Source organism: Diaphorina citri, unplaced genomic scaffold (genome assembly GCF_000475195.1).
Source record: "Diaphorina citri unplaced genomic scaffold, Diaci psyllid genome assembly version 1.1 scaffold83, whole genome shotgun sequence".
Taxonomy (NCBI): domain Eukaryota; kingdom Metazoa; phylum Arthropoda; class Insecta; order Hemiptera; family Psyllidae; genus Diaphorina; species Diaphorina citri.
This window is the reverse complement of record NW_007377520.1, coordinates 549,113-571,881: the sequence shown is the minus strand read 5'-3', so window position 1 is coordinate 571,881 and position 22,769 is coordinate 549,113. Positions and strand designations below refer to the sequence as shown.

Sequence of the window (22,769 nt, the reverse complement as noted above, 5' to 3'; positions counted from 1 at the left end):
TTTTTTTTTTTTTCAATGGGTATGTAATAATCCGATGATCTTAAGGTACTCCAGCATGGCTTTCACTCCCTCAGGCTCATCAAGAAGGGTTGAGTGGAGGAGGATAGTTGAGGAGGCCAAGGCCCACCCCGGGCTGTAGTGCCATTTGGTATGGTATGGTATGGACGTAATAGCGCAAACACATTGGCTGCCACGGGACGCTCATGTTTTTCTGTATGATTATACCTGCATGGTGTGGTTGGTTGGTTGGTTGGTTGGTTATCTGAACGAGGGCCTCTGAATGACATCCCATAACTGTCGACCGGTATGTCCAATTTCAAGGAAACTTGGCTGGGATTGAAATTGAACCCACGCTCTCCTGTTTACCAGGCGAACTTCTTGACCACTACACCAGCGAGTTCATCTACTCTAGAATCTGCTGATGTAGGGTGTAGGGATCTAGACTAATCTAGAGAGTCTAGAGAAAATTTTCTGTATAATCTACTCTATAATTGTGTATTTTCTGTATAATCTGTATAATCCACCTTCTAAAAATATGAGTCACACTTGGAAGAGTGCTAAGTGACACTCGAAACAGTATGCTACATGCTACAAGGTTAATATATCATGCCAAATTAGCCACATGATAGTAGTTATTCATTTGTTTTATTATTTTACTCGTTTATTCATTTGTTTTATGAGTTTATTGTGAGTAGTTTTCATTAAGTTACACATAGTACTAGTGAAAATATCAACAAATAATAATAATATTTATCAACAAACAGTCAAGAATTGTACTTAGTAAGTACCTATACCTACCCACATACGAGTACTTGGTAAGTTGGTTAATTACCGACCGAAATAGTTACCAGTTCCTGTTGTTTTCGTTAGCTAATTTTTCCTGAGAGTGGTGTTGTGTTTCGTTTTAAATTTTTATTCTATTTTGTTTCTTTTTCTATTCTATTTTATTGATTTTTAATAAAATGTATTCTGTCATTTGGAGTGCGTATTAGTTTTATCTGTCAAAACTGTTGTCAGAATGGGACTTTTTAGTCTTACCGACATTGATAGTAGGTAAAATTAAAAAAAGGTAGGTAGTACCAATTATTAAAACAAATAGGTAGGTAGGTATATAAATATTAAAATCCCTTATCCATTAGCCATTGAAAGCTGTGCGCTATTCAGGCCAGATTTTTTCTTCTTCTTTTTCTTCTTCTTCTTCTTCTTTTATGAAGGACAGTAAAATCAAGGAAAATATTTTCGAGAAAATAACAATAATAACAAAAAGTAATTGCGTTGTCCCCTCTTGTAACTGTCTCCTGTCTTCCTTATCTCAAGAACAACTCAAAAGATAACAAAAAATTTGACTAACAAATACTCGGGAACATTCTGAATACGTCTAGAAAAAAACAAACAATGTTCCAAAACACTTCTAAATCAGAGAAAATTTAACAAGTTTAAACACACATGAGTACTGAGTAGGCACTAGGCACCTACCTACTACCTGGGGAGTAGGTAAGTACCTACCTACATAAATTGGTAATACGCACATTAAAAAACGAAAATCAGAAAGGATAGTTAGGTAGGTGTTAAAAATGATTGGGCAACAAGTTAAAAAGTTCAAAAAAGAAGTTTGGTAGGTAGATCCGTATCATACCTACATAGGTAGGTCCCTCCCACAGTCCCACTTACAGATAAAGTAGGTACCTACTAGCTACCTAACCGTTGTTTTACCCATCTATTGTTGGTAAGTAGGTAGTCTCTAAAGAATCGTCAGGAATCGAAATGTTTTTTACGTTTTCATTGAATAAAATTTCTGAATTGACAGGTTGAGATAAGTATGTATAGTTAATTTAAATAAATTACTTAGTTATCTAGATCAAGTTGATTGTTCACAACTTATTTAAGTACCTATCTAACTTTACTAATATAAAAAAAATAAATTTCAAGTATTTTCGAACTTTTTGACGAATTAAGGCACAATTGTGAAAAGTTCATTCGGACAAAATGATGTGTTTCAATCATGGTCTCACACAGAAAATTGACATTTTACAAGATCATTAACAAAACAGTAAAGTTCTCGTGATTTTACAAAAACGTAAATTAACAACAGGTGATCATAAACTTGAACAAACACTGAAATATCCCGTCAATCGAACGGAAAAAGCAACATTTTAAAAAAAAAATTCCAACATTATTAAATTTTTACATCGCGAATTAAAGTGAACCAAAAAAGACTCGAAGCGGTTTTGACTGTTGCCGCCCGTTTGGAAGTCCCTTCAGTCGCCATTCTCCTAAAATTTGTACTTTATTAAATAGCGAAATAAAAGTGAACTAAAAAAGACTCAAATCGTTTTTGACCCTTTTCGACTTACCGCCCGTTTGGGAGGCCCTTTAGTCACCATCGCCCGTCTGGGAGGCCCATCAGTCACCATTCTCAGTCAAGATGGAGAAGCTGAGAAAGCTGTTTCGGAAGAATGATGTTGTAGAACCTGCGGAGGAACCTACCATCAGCACCATCTACTCGAAGAAAGTCCAGCAGTCGGTAAGTTAGTAGAGATTGTCCATAGGTGATAATTTCGCCCTTTGTAATAAAATGCCTTTATAATTTCGCCCTTTGTTTGTAAATGATTGTATTTGTCTTACCTTTCAAACAACCTGCTACTTCCCCGTCCAAAACTAGCCTGTTTTCAATATCCTCTCCTGGGACCCTCTAGGTTCTAGCCCGAAGCAAAGGCGCCTAGTCAGCATAAACTGACTGGCCGTGGCGTGACACTACATGGAATTAGAAATTACAACCCAATCAACCCATAAAGTGTCTAAATCAGGGTTGAATGATAGAGATTGCCCTATGCGATAATTTCGCCTTTTGTTTGTATAAAATTGTCAACTACAAAAATTAGTGAAATCTCCCGATAACACCCTCGCCGTTGTTTAAAGTTCGACGCCAAATATTTGTTTCTTTAGAGAGTGATAAAAAATTAGTTCTGCGAGCATTGACGTAGATTTCGCTCAAGGTCTTTTACACTACCGAGTACCGACCGACAGTTCGCGCCGAGTTTTATTCTCGACAAGTGTTGACTGCTTTTGTTTTGTTTTTTTTTTTTTTTTTTTTTTTTTTTTTTGTGAACAATCAACTTGATCTAGATAACTAAGTAATTTATTTAAATTAACTATACATACTTATCTCAACCTGTCAATTCAGAAATTTTATTCAATGAAAACGTAAAAAAACATTTCGATTCCTGACGATTCTTTAGAGACTACCCACTTACTGGCACTTACCAACAATAGATGGGTAAAACAACGGTTAGGTAGCTAGTAGGTACCTACTTTATCTGTAAGTGGGACTGTGGGAGGGACCTACCTATGTAGGTATGATACGGATCTACCTACCAAACTTCTTTTTTGAACTTTTTAACTTGTTGCCCAATCATTTTTAACACCTACCTAACTATCCTTTCTGATTTTCGTTTTTTAATGTGCGTATTACCAATTTATGTAGGTAGGTACTTACCTACTCCCCAGGTAGTAGGTAGGTGCCTAGTGCCTACTCAGTACTCATGTGTGTTTAAACTTGTTAAATTTTCTCTGATTTAGAAGTGTTTTGGAACATTGTTTGTTTTTTTCTAGACGTATTCAGAATGTTCCCGAGTATTTGTTAGTCAAATTTTTTGTTATCTTTTGAGTTGTTCTTGAGATAAGGAAGACAGGAGACAGTTACAAGAGGGGACAACGCAATTACTTTTTGTTATTATTGTTATTTTCTCGAAAATATTTTCCTTGATTTTACTGTCCTTCATAAAAGAAGAAGAAGAAGAAGAAAAAGAAGAAGAAAAAATCTGGCCTGAATAGCGCACAGCTTTCAATGGCTAATGGATAAGGGATTTTAATATTTATATACCTACCTACCTATTTGTTTTAATAATTGGTACTACCTACCTTTTTTTAATTTTACCTACTATCAATGTCGGTAAGACTAAAAAGTCCCATTCTGACAACAGTTTTGACAGATAAAACTAATACGCACTCCAAATGACAGAATACATTTTATTAAAAATCAATAAAATAGAATAGAAAAAGAAACAAAATAGAATAAAAATTTAAAACGAAACACAACACCACTCTCAGGAAAAATTAGCTAACGAAAACAACAAAGGAAAAAGAATGCAAAAGTGGGGAAAAATACGAAAAAGAGATAAATGTCACAGGACCAAAAAAGGGAAAAAAAGAAACTAGAAAAAAACACAAACTAGAAAAAACACAAAATGGAAAAAACACGAAAGAATTCTTTTTTTTCGACGGAATTTCGCTTGGAAACGACCGACAGCGGAGCTTTGCAGACACGAAATGGTGAAAAATGCAACAAATACTAAACGCTGGTGGATACGCTTGATGCGATTAATTCTCAACGGAGTCACCGGTGTTCTAAACAACGCGACGGGTATGCTGTGATAAGGAATTAAGGATAAGGTTGATAGTGGACGCGGAATGTTATCATTGAGGGGAAACAAAGGTGGAGAAGAAGGATAAGAGAGAAGAGAGGAAGAGAGGGGAAAGAAAGGAGGAGAGGAAAAGGAGAAGGGAGGGAGGGGAAAAGGAGGAGAAGAAAGAAGAGAAGAGGTGAGGGGGAGGAGAAAGAATTTGTAAAGGAGGAAGAGAAGGAGTTGAAAGGAAAGGGATGAGAGAGAGAAGGAAGAGAAAAAAAATAATAAAAGAAGGGGGGGAGGAGGAAGAAGATGAGAAGGGAGAGAAGAAGGATGAGAAAGGAGTAGACAAGGAACAATCAATGAAACAGAAGAAGAAGAGGAGGAAGAAGGAGGAAGAGAAGCTAAAATTTAGGAGGAGGCGAAGAAAGAAAAGTAGGTGGTGATGTTGAAGAAGTAGGGAAAAAGTAGGGGAATGAGAGGGAAGACTAAAAGGAGGAAGAGAAGAAAGACGAAATGAAGAAGGAAAAGGAGAAAGATGCCCAATTTTCGCTCAAATCACGTGTCCCTTAAATCAAATCACGTGTTTGTCATTCACGCTACCAAACAGATTAAAATGCATCGTAAGTAGGTAATATGTATATGAGTGCACGGCAGTGCGCCAAGCCAAGTCCCGTGGAACCTTCCGGAGCAGAACCGTAACAGATGGGCCACATAAATAACAAACATATCAGAGTAACCTTCCGGCAACGTCGGAAGGTATTGTTTACTAAGCCTAGTGGCAAGATGGTAATAATTTACTTCCAGTGGCGAATTCGGAGATTTTCAAAACGGAAAGCAATAAAACCAATAATAAACAGTTTGACTGTCTGGGGTAAGAATACAATTCCATGCTGGTGCTCTTAGTAGTCGTCCACAAAGGAGAACCGACCATCGACCCTAGCCTAGTCCCGACCCAAGAGAAAAGCTAATGAATAGAAGCGTCCTCAACGAAGCCTTGATTATAGCTCCAAATATAAGCACCGACACTTGCAGAAAATGAAGAAATTGAGCCTATTTTCAAGCGTATCTAAATAAGCAGGAGATTCCAGGCTGCAATGGCTGATGGTCTCCGTGATAGAGGAGGAGAACTATCGATAATTCTCCTCCTCTACTCCGTGATCGTCGATGGTCCAGGGTCTAGACTAGGGTCAGTGGTCTATGGTCGCCGTTTTGGACTCGCACTTAGAGTCCAGGTTCTCCTGAGGACGCACCACTGGTGATAACTATTATGTGTACAATATTATACATGTTATGCTAATAAGTTGTTTCCTGCGGACAAAACAATGGCAAAACTGCAGAACCGACTAAGAAATTTGATATCTTGCAACACATACATACATTACATATGTTAATAGCTGCACAAAATGTCATCAAGTGTGCCGGGAGGTACGTGAACACCAAGACTTTAACTATCACGTCATGTGAGCTCACGGGACGTGATAGTAGTGTGGCTGTCCTGAACGCAATTACCTACAATATTATGGGAAACCTTTGAATTACATTTTTCTGACTCCCCATGAGTTCACGTGACGTGATAATAATGTGCTACCTTAACCCTTTCACCCCGACTTATTATAGGACCAGAATCTTTTACCTTAAGCGACACCTATGTGATCATACCTACATAGGTACGTATTTTCTTGAAAATAAAAATCTACCTACCTACCTTTGTTACACTTCTGATTTTCACTTTCAAAGAAGTGGTTATACCTACCTAGTCCTTGAGCAGGAGTACCTACCTCCCTCCCTCCCTCTTATAAACATATGTACATAAGGTACCTACAACAAATAAGATAGGTACCTACCTACAAATACCTACCTACTATAAACCTATACTTACCATTTCTATACGCTTGTTACATACCTACGACCTACGCTACGTCTCAATTTCGATTGACGTACTTAAACACTCAATGCTAAGTGTTTACCTACTTACATTGTAGTGTCAATCAAGAAGAAAAGGTCTGGTGGGAACATCACACGACTTTCCTTGTCCCATTGAATTATACCGGAAACCGACAAAAAGCCGTCAAAATACCGTAAATTGTTGCACTGATCTCAACCAAAAAGTTTCGTGTTGCATCCTTGTCACATTCAAGGGTTTCACAGCAAATTCCAAGTCTCTAGATCCTATACCGTTCTCGAGATATTTTGTTTGCAGACACACACGGACCAATGGCTGAAAGCTGGCTTTTCCCGGCCCCCCCCACTCAGCCTGTGTGAGTTTAATGTGTCGCCGAATGCAGGCTAAAACCCAATCAGAAGAAAGGCCCCTCCAGGGGTCCCAAAGGTCCAATTGGGTCCTTAGTTGTGCTGATTTTTTTTTATTTTTTTTATTTTTTATTAAAAAGATGAGTGTTCCACCGCCGTTTTTATTTCGTAGCAATGGAACAACTGCCACATTAGACGCATGTGGCCTGTGTCGTAGCGTGCCCATCCCGTAGTATGCCTCTCATCAGATGGGCGAGAAGAGACACAATTTGTAATTGTAATTCCACTGGGTTTAAGGATACACATTGTACATGGCCCTAGTGAATAAGTTGTTATAAAGGACAAAGTGAAAGCAAAGGATTTCATCAAAATCGAACAATCCATCCGAGTCAAAGTTGTGGTCAAACAAACAGACAAGTAAACGAATTTAAAATATTTTACAATTTTTACATTAATACTTACCTGTCTGCCGTACTAAGGTATGAAAATACTCGTAACAATACGTGTTGCATGCAGATAATGCTGCCATTGTCACCGTGAGGTCATGCTATGGCATGCTATAGATTGCTATAGGTATAGGAGTAGGGTGGATATCACATTAAACTATTCCTGTGGCATGCTACAAACCAGGCACGGACGAAAGTGTCTACTTCAGGGGTCGCCAACCCCGCGCCCGCGAGAGCAGGTGCGTCCGCGGGTGTGAACACTTGCACTAAATCATAGGGGAAACGAGCTTCAGAAAAGGGGAAATTCCGAAAGGAAAATTTAACTACAGTTGGAGGCCAGCCTTGTTAGCTTAGTTGGTAGCGCGTCTGCCTTGTAAGCGCTAGGCCGCGGGTTCGATTCCGGCCCAGGACGGATTTTATCCTGATGGTATAATGTTCGTTCTCGGAACGGCTGGCTTTCTCCTATCCTGTCTCCCTTCTCTCTTCGATTTCAGGACGATAAGACCATAGCAGTTACAGTTCCCTCTGTCAAACCTCTAAAAAAAAAACTACAGTTGGAGCGTGAGTGTCTGGCCTTAAGGAGCTTCCATTTTCTCATTAAGTCCATTCCCTGCCAAAAGAGGACGTATAGTGGTACCCAATTTGGGCCACCCTAGCCCCGATTAGACAGGGCCCGTTTCCTCATTGGGTTTCCTGCCAAATGTTGAGCTATTTGATACCCATTTTGGGAAAGTCTAGGCCAAGGGCCAGTCTAGACTGAATAGATCAGTTGCGCTTACTTGGGTGATGTTTCAAAGTCATAGAGCAGGAAAAATGAGGACCAACGGAATTTTTCTTTTTCTTCTGCGACTTCTAGATCCCGAGATAAATCGATTTAAAAAATACCGGTAAATCGTAAACTTTGACGTCACGGCATACGCTTCCGTAGGCGATGACGTCATAATTCATGACTCCCGCTTCGTTTGTTTGTGCGCAAGCGTTTCTGCGCATTTTGACGTGAAATCTGACGTCACAACTCTTTGAACTTTTTGATTAGAACGGCAATTAAAAATTGAATTTTCGACCTTTTAAAGTTACTTTTTCGGAGTTTTGACCTCAAATTTGGATTTTTCACAACTTTTTACGTAGGAGTCGACCTTTTATTAATAATATTTTCCCAATTGCAACTCCTCCATTGTATACCTAATAATAGGAGGATATCAGTAAATGCACATCTCATCCATGTCAGGTTTTTAGATAAAAATATGAAATCTATTACGAAACGATTTCGACTCGTGCGTAAACTACACAAGTTTAGAGTTTGTCTCGTTTACAACTTTTTACGTAGGAATCTACCTTTTATTAATAATATTTTCCCAACTGCAACTCCTCCATTAACCACGGCTGGTCTATTGAATATTTATATGTAAGTACCTACCAACATCACTCTCCTAACAATACCAGGCGACCAATTTACAACACAAATAGTGATTACTAATGGATACTAGAAAATACAAAATGGGTAGTGTTACAATACCTACGAGTTAGGTACACATAGGTAGTGTTACAATACCTACATTGTACCTACTTGCAAGGTAGGTACCTACACCGTAGTGCAGTTAGTGATATGCTTCATTCGTCATTCCTTCATTGTAGAGTGGATATTGTTCCACTATACCTGTATATCTATCTACGTACCTGTACCTACCTCCCTACAACATAAATATTTAGTAAATATCAGCCCACCTCTGTGGCCGAGTTGTTAAGAGCATTTACTTTGAACCCGGAGGTGCTGGGTGCGAATCCCAGTCAAGGCAGAAATTTCTAACCAAACTTTTCCGTTCCCGGCAGGGAGTCAAAGAATGTGCGATTACGAAAAAAAAGCCCCTTTCTGGCCAAACTTTAACAGGTATGAGGTATGATCCATCATACCTGTTAAAGGAAAAAATTCTGTAAGTCCCATATTTAAGTAAAAAAAGAAAAATTGTTGAGTTAAAACTGAGAGCTCGCTTCGTTCTATTATTGTCAACTGAACAGAGCGCTTATCATTGAATCATTGACACAAGGTAATTAACAGTAAACAACCAAACATAAATACCTACTTAATTATGACCTTATGATATGTAATCTACCTAACATAAATATGACATAATGATATGCAACCTAAATACGTATTGAAATACCTACTCATGACAAAATGATGAACCCAAACTGATTAATGAATAACCAAATAAAATCTATGAGTTGATATATCAACAAATGATGAACCCAAATTGATTAATGAACTAACCAAATAAAACCTATGAATTGATAATGATGACAGATGCAAGTAGGTAGGTAACATTAAACAATCCTAATCAGTATCAAAAAATAACAAGAATAACAACAACAACAACAACAACAACAACAACAACAACAACAACAACAACAACAACAACAACAACAACAACACCACCACCACCACCACCACCACCACCACCACCACCACCACCACCACCACCACCACCACCACCTTTTTCTGACCCGATCCTAAACAAGTTGTTCGCAAGTAGTCTCTGAGCTGATGAGTGTGAAAATTAATGCAGAGTATTAATTATTCTTTGTATATTATGATTACATTACCTATGATTCGAGTGCTTTGACATCTCACAACTGTGCAATGCATAAACACAGGTTAATTATCCATCACAGATCAGAACACTAGAATTTATGTACCTTCAGTACCTTTAATCCAATATATGCCGCTGCCTTAGTACCTTTAATCAAGTCAAAGCAATAGAATTTACCTTTAATCAAGTATGTTCCTCTATATCTTCCCTCTCTCTCTCTCCCTCTATATCTTCCCTCTCTCTCTTTTCGTCTGCCTCTTTCTCTCCCAAAAAGCGTCTGCTATAGATGGGAAAGGGGGAAGATTGTGAGAAGAAAGGAAGAGATAGCGATAAAACGGGGAGAGAGAGAGAGAGAAGGAGGGAGAGAGAGAGATAAAACGAGGAGAGAGAGAGAGAGAAGGAGGGAGAGAGAGAGATAAAACGAGGAGAGAGAGAGAAGGAGGAAGAGAGGGAGAGATAAAACGAGGAGAGAGAGAGAAGGAGGGAGAGAGAGAGAGATAAAACGAGGAGAGAGAGAGAGAGAGAGAAGGAGGGAGAGAGAGAGAGATAGAGATAAAACGAGGAGAGAGCTAGAGGAACATACAGACAGAAAAAGAGAGAGAGGAGGGAGACACCCTAGATATAAATTCTATTTCCTATCTTCATTTAAATGAGGGTAGGTACGTAATATTCTCTGTCTTTCTCATACTCAATGGAAGAGTTGCAATTGGAAAAATACTATCAATAAAAGGTCGATTCCTACGTAAAAAGTTGTGAAAAATCCGAATCTGAGGTCAAAACTCGGAAAAAGTAACTTTAAAAGGTCGAAAATTATGATAGAGGGAAAATACCTACCTATGTATGTTGCAATATCTGTTTTTAACAGTTGAGTAGACATCAGAACGGTATCAGAGTAGGTAGCTAGGTAGGTAGGTAACCCTACGTTAGTGTGATTTGGAGGAAACCAGCAGATAGGAAGCCTCTACCTACGTGTCTTTTTCTTTTCAGTTTTCAGTAGTGAAATCTGTGAAACCACGTACGGTATTTGGGTATTTTCGTGAGTAAAAAAAGCGTAATAATACTTACCATGGAGTAGCTAGGTCTATAGTTCTGTTGGTTTTTACGAGTACCTAGGTCTGTGTTCTATCGTGCTAGAATTTTATAGTTTTTTCGTCAGTTATCAGAGGATAAAGGTGCTAAAACAGAATGCTAGTTCAAGTGAAGACGAAGACTTCTTCCAGTTTTGTGTCCGGGAAACAAGAAACTCAGGTAAGGTACCTGCCTCGGTGGTGTAGTGGTCAAGGCGCTCGACTGGTAAACAGGAGGGCGAGGGTTCAATCCCAGCCGAGGTATGGAATTTTATCCTCAATATAATTTGAGAATTTGACCACAATAATAGTAGTAGCCTACTGCTGGAGTAAAGGGACTTTTCAGTCCTATGCGAGCAATATAAAATAAGCACTATTATTCCACTGCCGTCCTTTCACCATACCCTAGCTCACTGTTTAGATTCTTGATTCTTGCCCCCCCCCCCTTTCTCTTCTAGCTAGATTTTAAAGCTGGTCTCCCTGGGGCCCTCCAAAATTTTGAGTAGCCCTCCAAAATTTCGAGTACCTCCCCAAATTCTTTATCCATAATCGAGGGCTGCATCCAAAATTTCAACTTCGAAGGGTGAACAGTAAAAAAAGTTAAAAGGGTGGCCTGGGACTTTATGAACACAAGGTATATTTACCGTATACCTATAGCCTATATTAGGTACCTACCTACCTCCATAGTACCTACTACCTACCTACCCATTGCGTAGGTACACTAAATTATTCTTCCCATTTCATCTCCATTTCTATTCTGTATTTTGCACCTGTTTTCGTTGTTTTTAGGAGTAGAAGAAACGTAGCCCATCTGTTGACATCACATTTGAGTCACTCCCCAATTCAGTACAATCCAGTCTCATCCCAATGGGTTGTGGAGGTATGGGATAGAATAGAATAGACTAGAATAGAATAGAATAGAATAGGTATACCTCGTTCTTTATACTGCATTCTGGCAGACTGAAAAGTCCCTTTTCTCTCGCAGTCTAAACAAGGTCTTACTAGAATTAGAAAACAAAAAGAAAATGAAAAAAGAAGTCAAAAAGTATCTTATGATTAACAATGAAATTTAAATCATAAGAAGAAATTCCTACAATAGAAAGAAAAAAGAAGAAATACCTATACTTAATAGCAATTAATGTTCCCGAAAAGTACTACCTACATGTAGATTGTAGGTACTTAGTGAAACATGAAAAGATTGTTGTAAGAAGAAAGTAATCAATAAATCTATTATATTATTAATCTATTATTATTATCATTATTCCTGTACTCTCCAGGTTGGCATTTATGATACCTACCCATATATTTTTCATTCATTTTGGCAACCTCCGAAGTCCCGGGTTCGATTCCCGGTGGGGTCGAAGTTTTTTCGGGTGCACTCAGCCTCGTGAGGACTAGTGAGTAGGTACCTAGCTATTAATTGAGTAGCGACCAGTGGCGGCATTACCAGTGAAAGATCAGTGAAACCATAATGAAATGTTTGCTACCAGACTAGTTACCTTGGAGGGTAGCACGCTTGACTTGTAAGCGCTAGGTCGCAGGTTCGATTTTTTTCCAGGCCTCGTTCTCGGAACGGCGTGCTTTCTCCTGTCTTCCTTCTCTCTTCGCTTTCGGGATGATAAGACCAGTTAAAATACCCTGTATCCCTCTTTACTCAGCCTGTCCCTACAGTACACCCAAACTCTACCCTCTGAAAAAAAAAAAAAAAAAAAAAAAAACACGAAGAAAAAAAAAACACCCCCCCCCCTAAAAAAAAAAAAAAAAAAAAAAAAAAATCACGTAGAAAGTAGTTAGGTACCTACCTAAAAAAACCCTACTCTGCCTACCTATTTTCTACGTGATTTTTTTTAGCGAGGCGCACTTTACGTTTCACTTACACGCGACGAAAATTTTATCGATTTCTAGTAACATTTTCTTTTCTTTGATTGCCCAACCTGGAAATTATCGAGTCAGGTGTTTTTTGTTTACAAGTACAAAAATTTGATAAACAAAAGTGTGACGGTAGAAAATGAGTGACGGGTGGTGTTAAAAATCTTTTCTTTAAAGAGTAAAGAAATGGTGATAGTAAGGTGATATTTAAATACTTATCTTTTACTTACCGTTAACTGTTAATTCCATCGCTTTCTTTTCAAATAAGGTGTAAAATAGTTGTCCAGTAATGTTTACCGCTCAGTTGGCCCGGTTTAGAAAGTAAAAGTTCGTAGTTTCTTCAGGTTTCTTTTGTGCACTTTCTAGGAAACTCAGCAACTCAAGAGAGGGGACTTTTTGTGGGTATGAACACAAAGTACGAAAAGTTAACTAAAGTTAGCATTGATTCTGTGCTGGATGATGAAAATGTTGTGTATGTAGACAAGCGGAAAAGCTCGGTAAGATATAGTGAATTCTAGACATATTTGTCAACTTGTGAACTTGGCAGAGACTTGATGAGAGAATCAGAGGTACCTACGGTGAAAGTAAACTTTAGACTTGTAGAGCTTTAGGAGAGAAAATCCCAGAGTAGTTTGAAATGGTCGTCAACTTGTGAACTTGGCAGAGACTATGAGAGAATCAGAGGTACCTACGGTGAAAGTAAACTTTAGACTTGTAGAGCTTTAGGAGAGAAAATCCCAGAGTAGTTTGAAATGGTCTGAGGCTGGTAGAGAAGGAAGAAGAAGTAGGTACTAACTGTAGTATACATAGACAAATGGATTTTTTTTTAAAAGAGGTTTGACAGAGGGAACTGTAACTGCTATGGTCTTATTGTCCCGAAAGCAAAGAGAAAAGGAAGACAGGATAGGAGGAAGCCAGCCGTTCCGAGAACGAACATTATCCCATCAGGATAAAATCTGCCCCGGGCGGGAATCAAACCCGTGGCCTAGTGCTTACAAGGCAGACACACTACCAACTAAGCTAACTAGGCTGGCTAGACAAATGGAAAAGCTTGGTAACCTATAGTAAAGTCTATCTGTAATTTGTTACCTACCCTGTGAAGTCTGTGTACCTGGCAGAGAGAATGAGAAAGTCAGAGATAGGTATGGTGAAAGTAGAGGAAAGTGCTGGAGCAGATTGGATGATTTGGGGTTGGTAGAGAAAGAAAAGTGTTACACTTACTTATACTTACCTTATTGATGTCCTTATTCATGGTGCTCTGCTTATGTGTTCTATTTTCTGCTAAAAATTAATACTTATAGGTAGGTACTAAGTAACAGTTCATTTTTATTTTTGTTTGTTTGTTTGTTTGTTTGTTTGTTTGTTTGTTTTTTTTTTTTTTTTTTTTTATAACAACTATCGATACTCGATAAATACCACTAAGAAAAGTGCCTGTTGTTCTATCGATAGGTAATTCGATCCTATGGTAATACGTTTTTTTTTTTGATAGAGGGAATTGTAACTGCTACTTGAGGTCTTATCGTCCCGAAATCGAAGAGAAAAGGAAAACAGGATAGGAGAAAGCCAGCCGTTCCGAGAACGAACCTTATCTGTTATAAAGTTCGCCACGGGCGGGAATCGAACTCGCGACCTAGTGCTTACAAAAGGCAGACTAAATAAAACTAAAGATCTCAGTTACAGTTGCTGACAGTTACAGTTCCCCCTATCAAACCCTCTTTAAAAAATCAAATTCATTAGGTAAATGTAAATGCTGTTTCCTTGTGTTATTATGTCACAACTTTGGTGCTCACTGCAGCATTGTATAAGGAAGAGGATTAAAAGGTTGGAAAGGGATAGGACTTTAAATTGTCAACCTTCTCTTCAATTAAAACACATAGAAAATCGTATTAATAGAATAGAAACAGATGAGAAAAGAGGACCAAAGGGGAAGTTGAATAATCGATTTAATTCCTAGCCAGAAATTGCCCTCACGTCACATGAGCTCACGTGACGTGATAGTAGTGTAGCTGTCCTGAACGAAATCACATACAATATTATGGGAAACCTTGAACTACATCTTTCTGACTCCCAATGAGCACACGTGACGTGATGTTAAGTGTGTTTCTAACTTTATTTTTCACAAAAATTTTCCGTCCTTCCCAGGGCATCGATCTGGCGATCGATGAAAGCAGTTTCACAGGCGAAACCGAACCCGCTACCAAGGTCACATCGCCCATGTTGAAAACCAACGGACATACCTCCATGAGGAATATTGCTTTCATGGGAACACTGGTGCGCTGTGGTAATGGAAAGGTAAGCCAACTATTCAAGGTTTGACAGAAGGAACTTTAACAACTGATTAGTAGCCTACTGCTGGAGTAAAGGGAATTTTCAGTCCTATGCGAGCAGTAAAAATAAGCACTATTATTAAAATTTTCTGTCCTTCCCAGGGCATCGATCTGGCGATCGACGAAAGCAGTTTCACAGGCGAAACCGAACCCGCTACCAAGGTAACATCGCCCATGTTGAAAACCAACGGACATACCTCCATGAGGAACATTGCTTTCATGGGAACACTGGTGCGCTGTGGTAATGGAAAGGTAAGCCAACTATTCAAGGTTTAACAGAAGGAACTTTAACAACTGAGGTGTAATCGTAATCGAAGAGAGGAAGAAGACAGGATAGGAGAAAGCCAGCCGTTCCGAGAACGAAGTCCGGGGTGTGATCTTTGCAAAGGCCCAGTTGAACCATCCTGAAGATTACACTTCTATGATAAATTATAAAGAACGACTCATAGAAAAGGTTTGAATCCTTCTCTTGGCTTAGATGAACAGTGCAATAGTCCTAAATTAAAATGGACGCGGCACACAAAGGACCGCCTTAACATAATAATAAAAGCTTAGATAAAATGGAGAAGTATACTCATAGAAAAGGTTTGAATCCTTCTCTTAGCTTAGATGATCAGTGCAATAGTCCTAAATTAAAATGGACGCGGCACACAAAGGACCGCCTTAACATAATAATAAAAGCTTAGATAAAATGGAGAAGTAGTAACTGATTCTGGTAACTAAAACCATCAGAATATCGCACTTATTTTGCCAAAATATGGCACTAAAAAAATATGACAAAATGTCACTTGTTTTTTTTTTCTAGAAACATGTAAAAATAAACGTAATCAATATAAATAATGAATCTGAGACAGTTGTTATTATTTTTCTTTCTTTTTTTATGCAATTCAAAATTATTTGTAATATCACGTGATTTCTCCCCTCAGGGTGTGGTGGTAAACACGGTCAGAATATCGCACTTATTTTGCCAAAATATGGCACTGAAAAATATGACAAAATGTCACTTGTTTTTTTCTAGAAACATGTCAAAATAAACAATTTTTAATGAATCTGAGACAGTTATTATTTTTCTTTCTTTTTTTATGCAATTCAAAATTATTTGTAATATCACGTGATTTCTCCCCTCAGGGTGTGGTGGTAAACACGGGCGAAAAGTCCGAGTTTGGCGAGGTGTTCAAAATGATGCAGGCAGAGGAAGCACCAAAGACCCCCCTCCAGAAGTCGATGGACATACTTGGCACACAGCTCTCTCTCTATTCCTTCTGTATAATCGGGCTTATCATGTTGTTGGGCTGGTTTCAAGGTCGCCCGGTTCTGGATATGTTCACCATTGGTGTCAGGTGAGTTTTGCATGCTACCTAACCCTTCTATATCTGTATTCTATATGTATAATCGGCCTCATAAAGACGCCTTTATTGCGTGTGACCTAAACTTCTTTTGCATTCTACCTAACCCTTTTTTCTCTGTATTCGTTCCGGTCCTGGATATGTTCACCATTGGTGTCAGGTGAGTTTTGCATGCTACCTAACCCTTCTATATCTGTATTCTATCTGTATAATCGGCCTCATAAAGACGCCTTTATTGCGTGTGACCTAAACTTCTTTTGCATTCTACCTAACCCTTTTTTCTCTGTATTCGTTTCGATTAAATCGGAGATCGATCCCCATCTCTAAACGTTGGGCACTCGTATACTGCCTGATTGCCTCGACCCAAAGTTACCCACTTACCTTCTTGTTCACAATACTCGGTGGTCCAGTCTTCTTCGGCCTCATAAAGACGCCTTTATTGCGTGCGGCCTAAACTTCTTTTGCATTCTACCTAACTCTTTTTTCTCTGTATTCGTTCTGGATTACATGAAGAAAGAATAGCCCCTTTTATCCTTCTGGGATAAGACTGAAAAGTCCCTCGTTTTCTTGATTTTTCAGTCTGACAGTGGCAGCTATTCCAGAAGGTCTCCCAATAGTAGTGACAGTAACTTTGGCACTAGATGTTATGAGGATATATATTGGCCATCCAATCTGATATTGTGTGTTGTTTTGGTTTCAGTCTGGCAGTGGCAGCTATTCCAGAAGGTCTCCCAATAGTAGTGACAGTAACTTTGGCACTAGGTGTTATGAGGATATATATTTAGGGTGGCAGAAGAGGGAGCGGGCAGATCTCCTTTCTCCGTCACGTCAAATATTTCCGTCACGTTCATCTGGAACAAAGCCATCTCATTGGTTAAAAACGTGCTTCGTATAACTTTCCTATTGGTTAAAACGTACTCCGTGTAATTGGACTATTGGTTAAAACGTGAAAATCGATGGACTCCTTGAATCAATGACGTGAAATGGGACACAAATATTACTTAAGTGGATTTAAACAAAGCCATCTCATTGGTTAAAAACGTGCTTCGTGTAACTTTCCTATTGGTTAAATTAAAACGTACTTCGTGAAATTGGACTATTGGCTAAAACGTGAAAATCGGTGGACTCCTTGAATCAATGACGTGAAATGGGACACAAATATTACTTACCTAAGTGGATAAAAAAAAAGAGGTTTGATAGAGGGAACTGTAACTGCTAAAGTTTTATAGTGTTGAAAACAGAGAAGGAGGACAGGATAGAAGAGGAACACGAACCTTACCTTCAGGCTCGGTGTATCAGATAAAGTTATCTTCTTCTCTTCTTCTTCGCCTTTTCCCATGTTCAGATGGGGTCGGCCTCTCAATCAGCTTTAGAGTGATCGCTTTGAGGCCAACTGGTTTTGGCAAGAGGTTTGATAGAGGGTTCTGTAACTGCTATGGTTTTATCGTGTCGAAAACAAAGAGAGAAGGAAGACAGGATAGAAGAGGAACACGAACCTTACCTTCAGGCTCGGTGTATCAGATAAAGTTATCTTCTTCTCCTCTTCTTCTTCTTCGCCTTTTCCCATGTTCAGATGGGGTCGGCCTCTCAATCAGCTTTAGAGTGATCGCTTTGAGGTCAACTGGTTTTGGCTAGACAAAATTTTCCGAGTGGGATGCCCTTCGCACTCAACCTTCGCTATTGATATAGCGTGAGGAAATTTGGGCTAGTCTTCTCCCTGTTTATAGGCCCCTAGCTAGACGCTGATCTACTCTCTGTTTATAGTCCCTCAGCCAGACAGATCAGATAAAGTTATCTCCGGGCAAATAATTGAACCAATTTCTTTCCTGACTCTTTGTGCTCGGGGCCTCGCTTTGAGAAATTAGCTCTATTGGATTGAGCAATCTGATTCGTTAATCTTACTCCCAATACTAAAACTAAAAAAAAAATTGTACTCGTTTTTCGATTGCCAATATTTCAACGGGTTACTTTCTGGTGTTCTCGTGTTGACCCAGCACCTATAGCTCTATTAGATTGAGCAATCTGATTCGTTAATCTTACTCCCAATACTAAAACTAATCAAATTACTTTACCCACTTCTATTAATTTCAATTTGTGGCCCCGGTCATTTTAGTCTAGATTCGTATAATTATCATTTAGCCTCGTAGCCTCTTTTCCTATTGCAATATGATATAGTATTTAATATGTATTTTAGGCCTAGAAAATTTCTCTATACATCCGCCATTTATTTTTAAATTACGCTTTGTTGAAATGCTACATCATAGAAATACGGAATCCGATTCCGAAAGGAATACAACTTTCCTTTCTTCATCTTTGCAGAATGAGTTGACCAAGATATGAAGTATGCAATTTCAACGTTTTTAATTTGTTTTTGCCAGAAATAGTTCCAATATTACGTAATTATTTATCCTTGAATTTCATAAAATTGAAGATCTCACTGGAAGAATCGAGGGTCTTAGTAGAGTCTCCAAAAAAAAAGAAAAAAAAAAGAGGTTTGATAGAAGGAACTGTAACTGCTAAGGTTTTATAGTGTTGAAAACAGAGAAGGAGGACAGAATGGGAGAGGAACACGAACCTTACCTTCAGGCTCGGTGTATCAGATAAAGTTATCTCCGGGCAAATAATTGAACCCAAGACCTAGCTCTTACAAGGCAAACACATTTTTTTAATTCTTAACGCAACAAGACTAGTTCAATAGGTACAAGACGACAGTGCGAAAGGCCAAGTTCCAATATACTTACGGCATTATTTTCATCTATACTCTCTGTTTATAGTCCCTCAGCCAGACAGATCAGATAAAGTTATCTCCGGGCAAATAATTGAACCCAAGACCTAGCTCTTACAAGGCAAACACAATTTTTTAGTTCTTAACGCAACAAGACTAGTTCAATAGGTACAAGACGACAGTGCGAAAGGCCAAGTTCCAATATACTTACGGCATTATTTTCATCTATCAAACACAATTTTTTAGTTCTTAACGCAACAAGACTAGTTCAATAGGTACAAGACGACAGTGCGAAAGGCCAAATTCCAATATACTTACGGCATTATTTTCATCTGTATAGTAGAACGCCATGACAGCATCATGATGTGATGTCACTTCCAGTATATGTTCAATTTTCATCTGTATAGTAGAAGGCCATGACAGCATCATGATGTGATGTCACTTCCAGTATATGTTCAAATGTATCGTAATCATCTATGCTGCTTCTGGCTTCATTCAGTTCAATACAGGGTTGAGGTGGGGCTTTGTTGACACTCATATGGCCGTCTTCACTCACATCTAGCTTGAGGTTGACATTCATCTTGCTGTTACGTACGGGATATTCCTTCTCAAATGCCAGGTTGTTGTTGGTTTGTCCTAGTCCTGCAAAAAAGTGACAATTTTATAATTGACCGAACAATCTGAGGTCTAAGTTTTTTTTTTTTTTTTTACCAGAACTTTATCCTAAAGGGATAACATTCGTTCTCGGAACGGTTGTCTTTCTCCTATCCTGTCCTTGTTTCCTCTTTGATTTCCGGACGATATTACCTCTGTTTTTCCAATTCTCTCTATCAAACCTCTTGGGGTCCTTGCCCTCATTTTGAGGTCCTGACCATCCATCTTAAATTCACGAGCCCTCCCCTCTCCCTCTCACAGGCCTCAAAAGAATAGAAATTATCTCATTTATACTGCTTTCCTTATATGTACTGCTATGCTAAGAAAGAAATGCCCCCCTATTTATTTACCTTTTAACAATGTTTTTCAACTTTACAAACAGAAAAACTAACATAAAAACCCCCCCTCTCTCTGTTCGCAGGCCTCCAAAGAAGAAATGTGGCTCACGACGAACGAGGCCTCGCTCATGGGGGCGGAAGAAGTAGCGGCCCGCCTCCGCGTTGACTGTCGTAGCGGCCTCTGGTGGAAAGAGGCCGAACTAAGACGACAGCTGATAGGCTACAACGAGTTCTGCGTGAAAGAAGAGGACCCGTTGTGGAGAAAATACATTGAACAGGTGAGAAAAAGCGTATTTTTACTTTTTTTTATTGTTCCTTTTTCGGTCCCGCCCGGGGCGGATTTTATCCTGAAGGGATAATGTTCGTTCTCGGAACGGCTGGTTTTCGCCTATCCTGTCTTCCTTCTCTCAAAGAATAGAAATTATCTCATTTATACTGCTTTCCTTATACGTACTGCTATGCTAAGAAAGTAATGCCCCCCTATTCACCTTTTAACAATGTTTTTCAACTTTACAAACAGAAAAACTAACATTAAAACCCCTCCCCTCTCTCTGTTCGCAGGCCTCAAAAGAAGAAATGTGGCTCACAACGAACGAGGCCTCGCTCATGGGGGCGGAAGAAGTAGCGGCCCGCCTCCGAGTTGACTGTCGTAGCGGCCTCTGGTGGAAAGAGGCCGAACTAAGACGTCAGCTGATAGGCTACAACGAGTTCTGTGTGAAAGAAGAGGATCCGTTGTGGAGAAAATACATTGAACAGGTGAGAAAAAGCGTATTTTTACTTTTTTTTTATTGTTTTCCTTTTTCAACAAAATTTTCGGTCCGATTCCCGCCCGGGGCGGATTTTATCCGGAAGGGATAATGTTCGTTCTCGGAACGGCTGGTTTTCGCCTATCCTGTCTTCCTTCTCTCTTCGATTTTGGGACGATAAGACCTTAGCAGTTACAGTTCCCTCTGTCAAACCTCTTTAAAAAAATATTCTTGAGATAAACTGAATGCAAGCAAAATGGTCGAGTTCAAAACTTCAAACTCACTTCGTTTATTCAAATAAAGCCGCTTCCACACTCACCCAAAAAAATCTTTAAAGAGTAAAGAAATGGTGATAGTAAGGTGATATTTAAATACCTACTTATCTTTTACTTACCTACCGTTAACTGTTAATTCCATCGCTTTCTTTTCAAATAAGGTGTAAAATAGTTGTCCAGTAATGTTTACCGCTCAGTTGGCCCGGTTATCAAAACTTAAAAAAAAAGTTCCAAGAGATAACTAGTAATTAGTTTTGAAGTACGCAATTGCTCACATGGCCACCCATTCGGGTACCATCCACACGCAACGTTGGTTAACTTGACGAGCCACTGGTGCAATGCAGACGATCTATCTTGAATTGGGTGTACGCGCTATTTGCTTGTTTTTCCCGCTCCAATAAGGCCATGATTTTGACAGCTGTCCCGCTATATCTACCTCTTATCAATTCAATTAACTATCGATACTCGATAAATACCACTAAGAAAAGTGCCTGTTGTTCTATCGATAGGTAATTCGATCCTATGGTAATACGTTTTTTTTCTGTCTTTGTCTATCCATATTCTCTGTCTTTGTCTATCCACCGTCTGGGAGGTAGGTACCTACACTTTATACCCCGACCATAATAGCAATCAATACGCAGGATATAGCTCTCTCTCTCTCACACACACACTCCGTCCGTCCGTCTATCTCTCTCTTTCTCTTACACTTTACCCCTCTCTCGCTTGCTTTTTTCCTCATTCTCTCTCTCTCTCTCTCACTCCTTCCCTATCTATCCATTTCTCTATTTCTTTGTCTTCCTCTCTTTCTCCTTTATGTTTTTTTTTTTCATGTTCGCGGATTTCGCGATTATGTTCGCGGATTTCGCAATTATGTTCGCGGATTTCGCGATTATGTTCGCGGATTTCGGCGATTATCGGATTTCGCGATTATGTTCGCGGATTTCGCGATTATGTTCGCGGATTTCGCGATTATGTTCGCGGATTTCGCGATTAAGTTCGGATTTCTCGATTATGTTCGCGGATTTCGCGATTATGTTCGCGGATTTCGCGATTTTGTTCGCGGATTTGGCGATTATGTTCGCGGATTTCTCGATTATGTTCGCGGATTTCGCGATTATGTTCGCGGATTTCGCGATTTTGTTCGCGGATTTGGCGATTATGTTCGCGCGCGTTTATGTTCGCGGATTTCGCAATTTTGTTCGCGGATTTGGCGATTATGTTCGCGGATTTCGCGATTATGTTCGCGGATTTCGCGATTATCAAAAGCACAAATTAGGCTCACAGATAGACAACATTAGCGAGTGAGTTTTTGCAACCAAAATTAGTGTCCCGTTGACTAACCTCTTTAGCGGGACGCTAATGTTGGTTACAAAAAATCGCCAATATCTTTTGATTATGGATTTTTTTCATCGGCCCCAAATTGAACAGTAAATTTGGTTTTGGGGTCTAGTCGTCTGTTCCACGAAGGACTTTGCCCTTTCCACTCCCCACTTTTTACTCCACGCCCAGAAAAGGTATTGTCAAACGGTACGACGTTTTTCGCAGAGTGATTCGTGAAATAAGAAGGCCCTGAATGAATTAAAATCACCTAATAAGTATGAGGCTTTTTTTTTCTCTCTTTGCAGTAACCTCCCTGTTTAATGCTAATGCCCCCCCAGCCAGACTAAGCTGGTCTACTCCCTGTTTAATGTCCCCCAGCCAGACTAAGCTGGTCTACTCCCTGTTTAAC

General features: G+C 39.2%; 1 protein-coding gene across 9 annotated transcripts in view; it reads left to right on the top strand.

Moving 5' to 3' along the window:
• Positions 1-22,769, top strand: part of LOC113473335 (calcium-transporting ATPase type 2C member 1-like) — a 39,365-nt gene that overhangs the window by 4,586 nt on the left and 12,010 nt on the right. For 2 of the 9 annotated variants that reach the window (XM_026833010.1, XM_026833011.1), the window contains exons 2-3: positions 1,808-2,524; positions 20,581-20,775. In XM_026833010.1, the coding sequence (XP_026688811.1) occupies positions 2,426-2,524; positions 20,581-20,775 (294 nt within the window). In that variant the 5' untranslated portion in view covers positions 1,808-2,425. Of the gene's footprint in view, positions 1-1,743; positions 2,525-10,800; positions 10,942-12,767; positions 13,127-20,102; positions 20,298-20,580; positions 20,776-22,769 lie in introns of those variants that run through there. The other 7 variants (XM_026833016.1, XM_026833017.1, XM_026833015.1 and 4 more) reach the window with 6 other exon arrangements.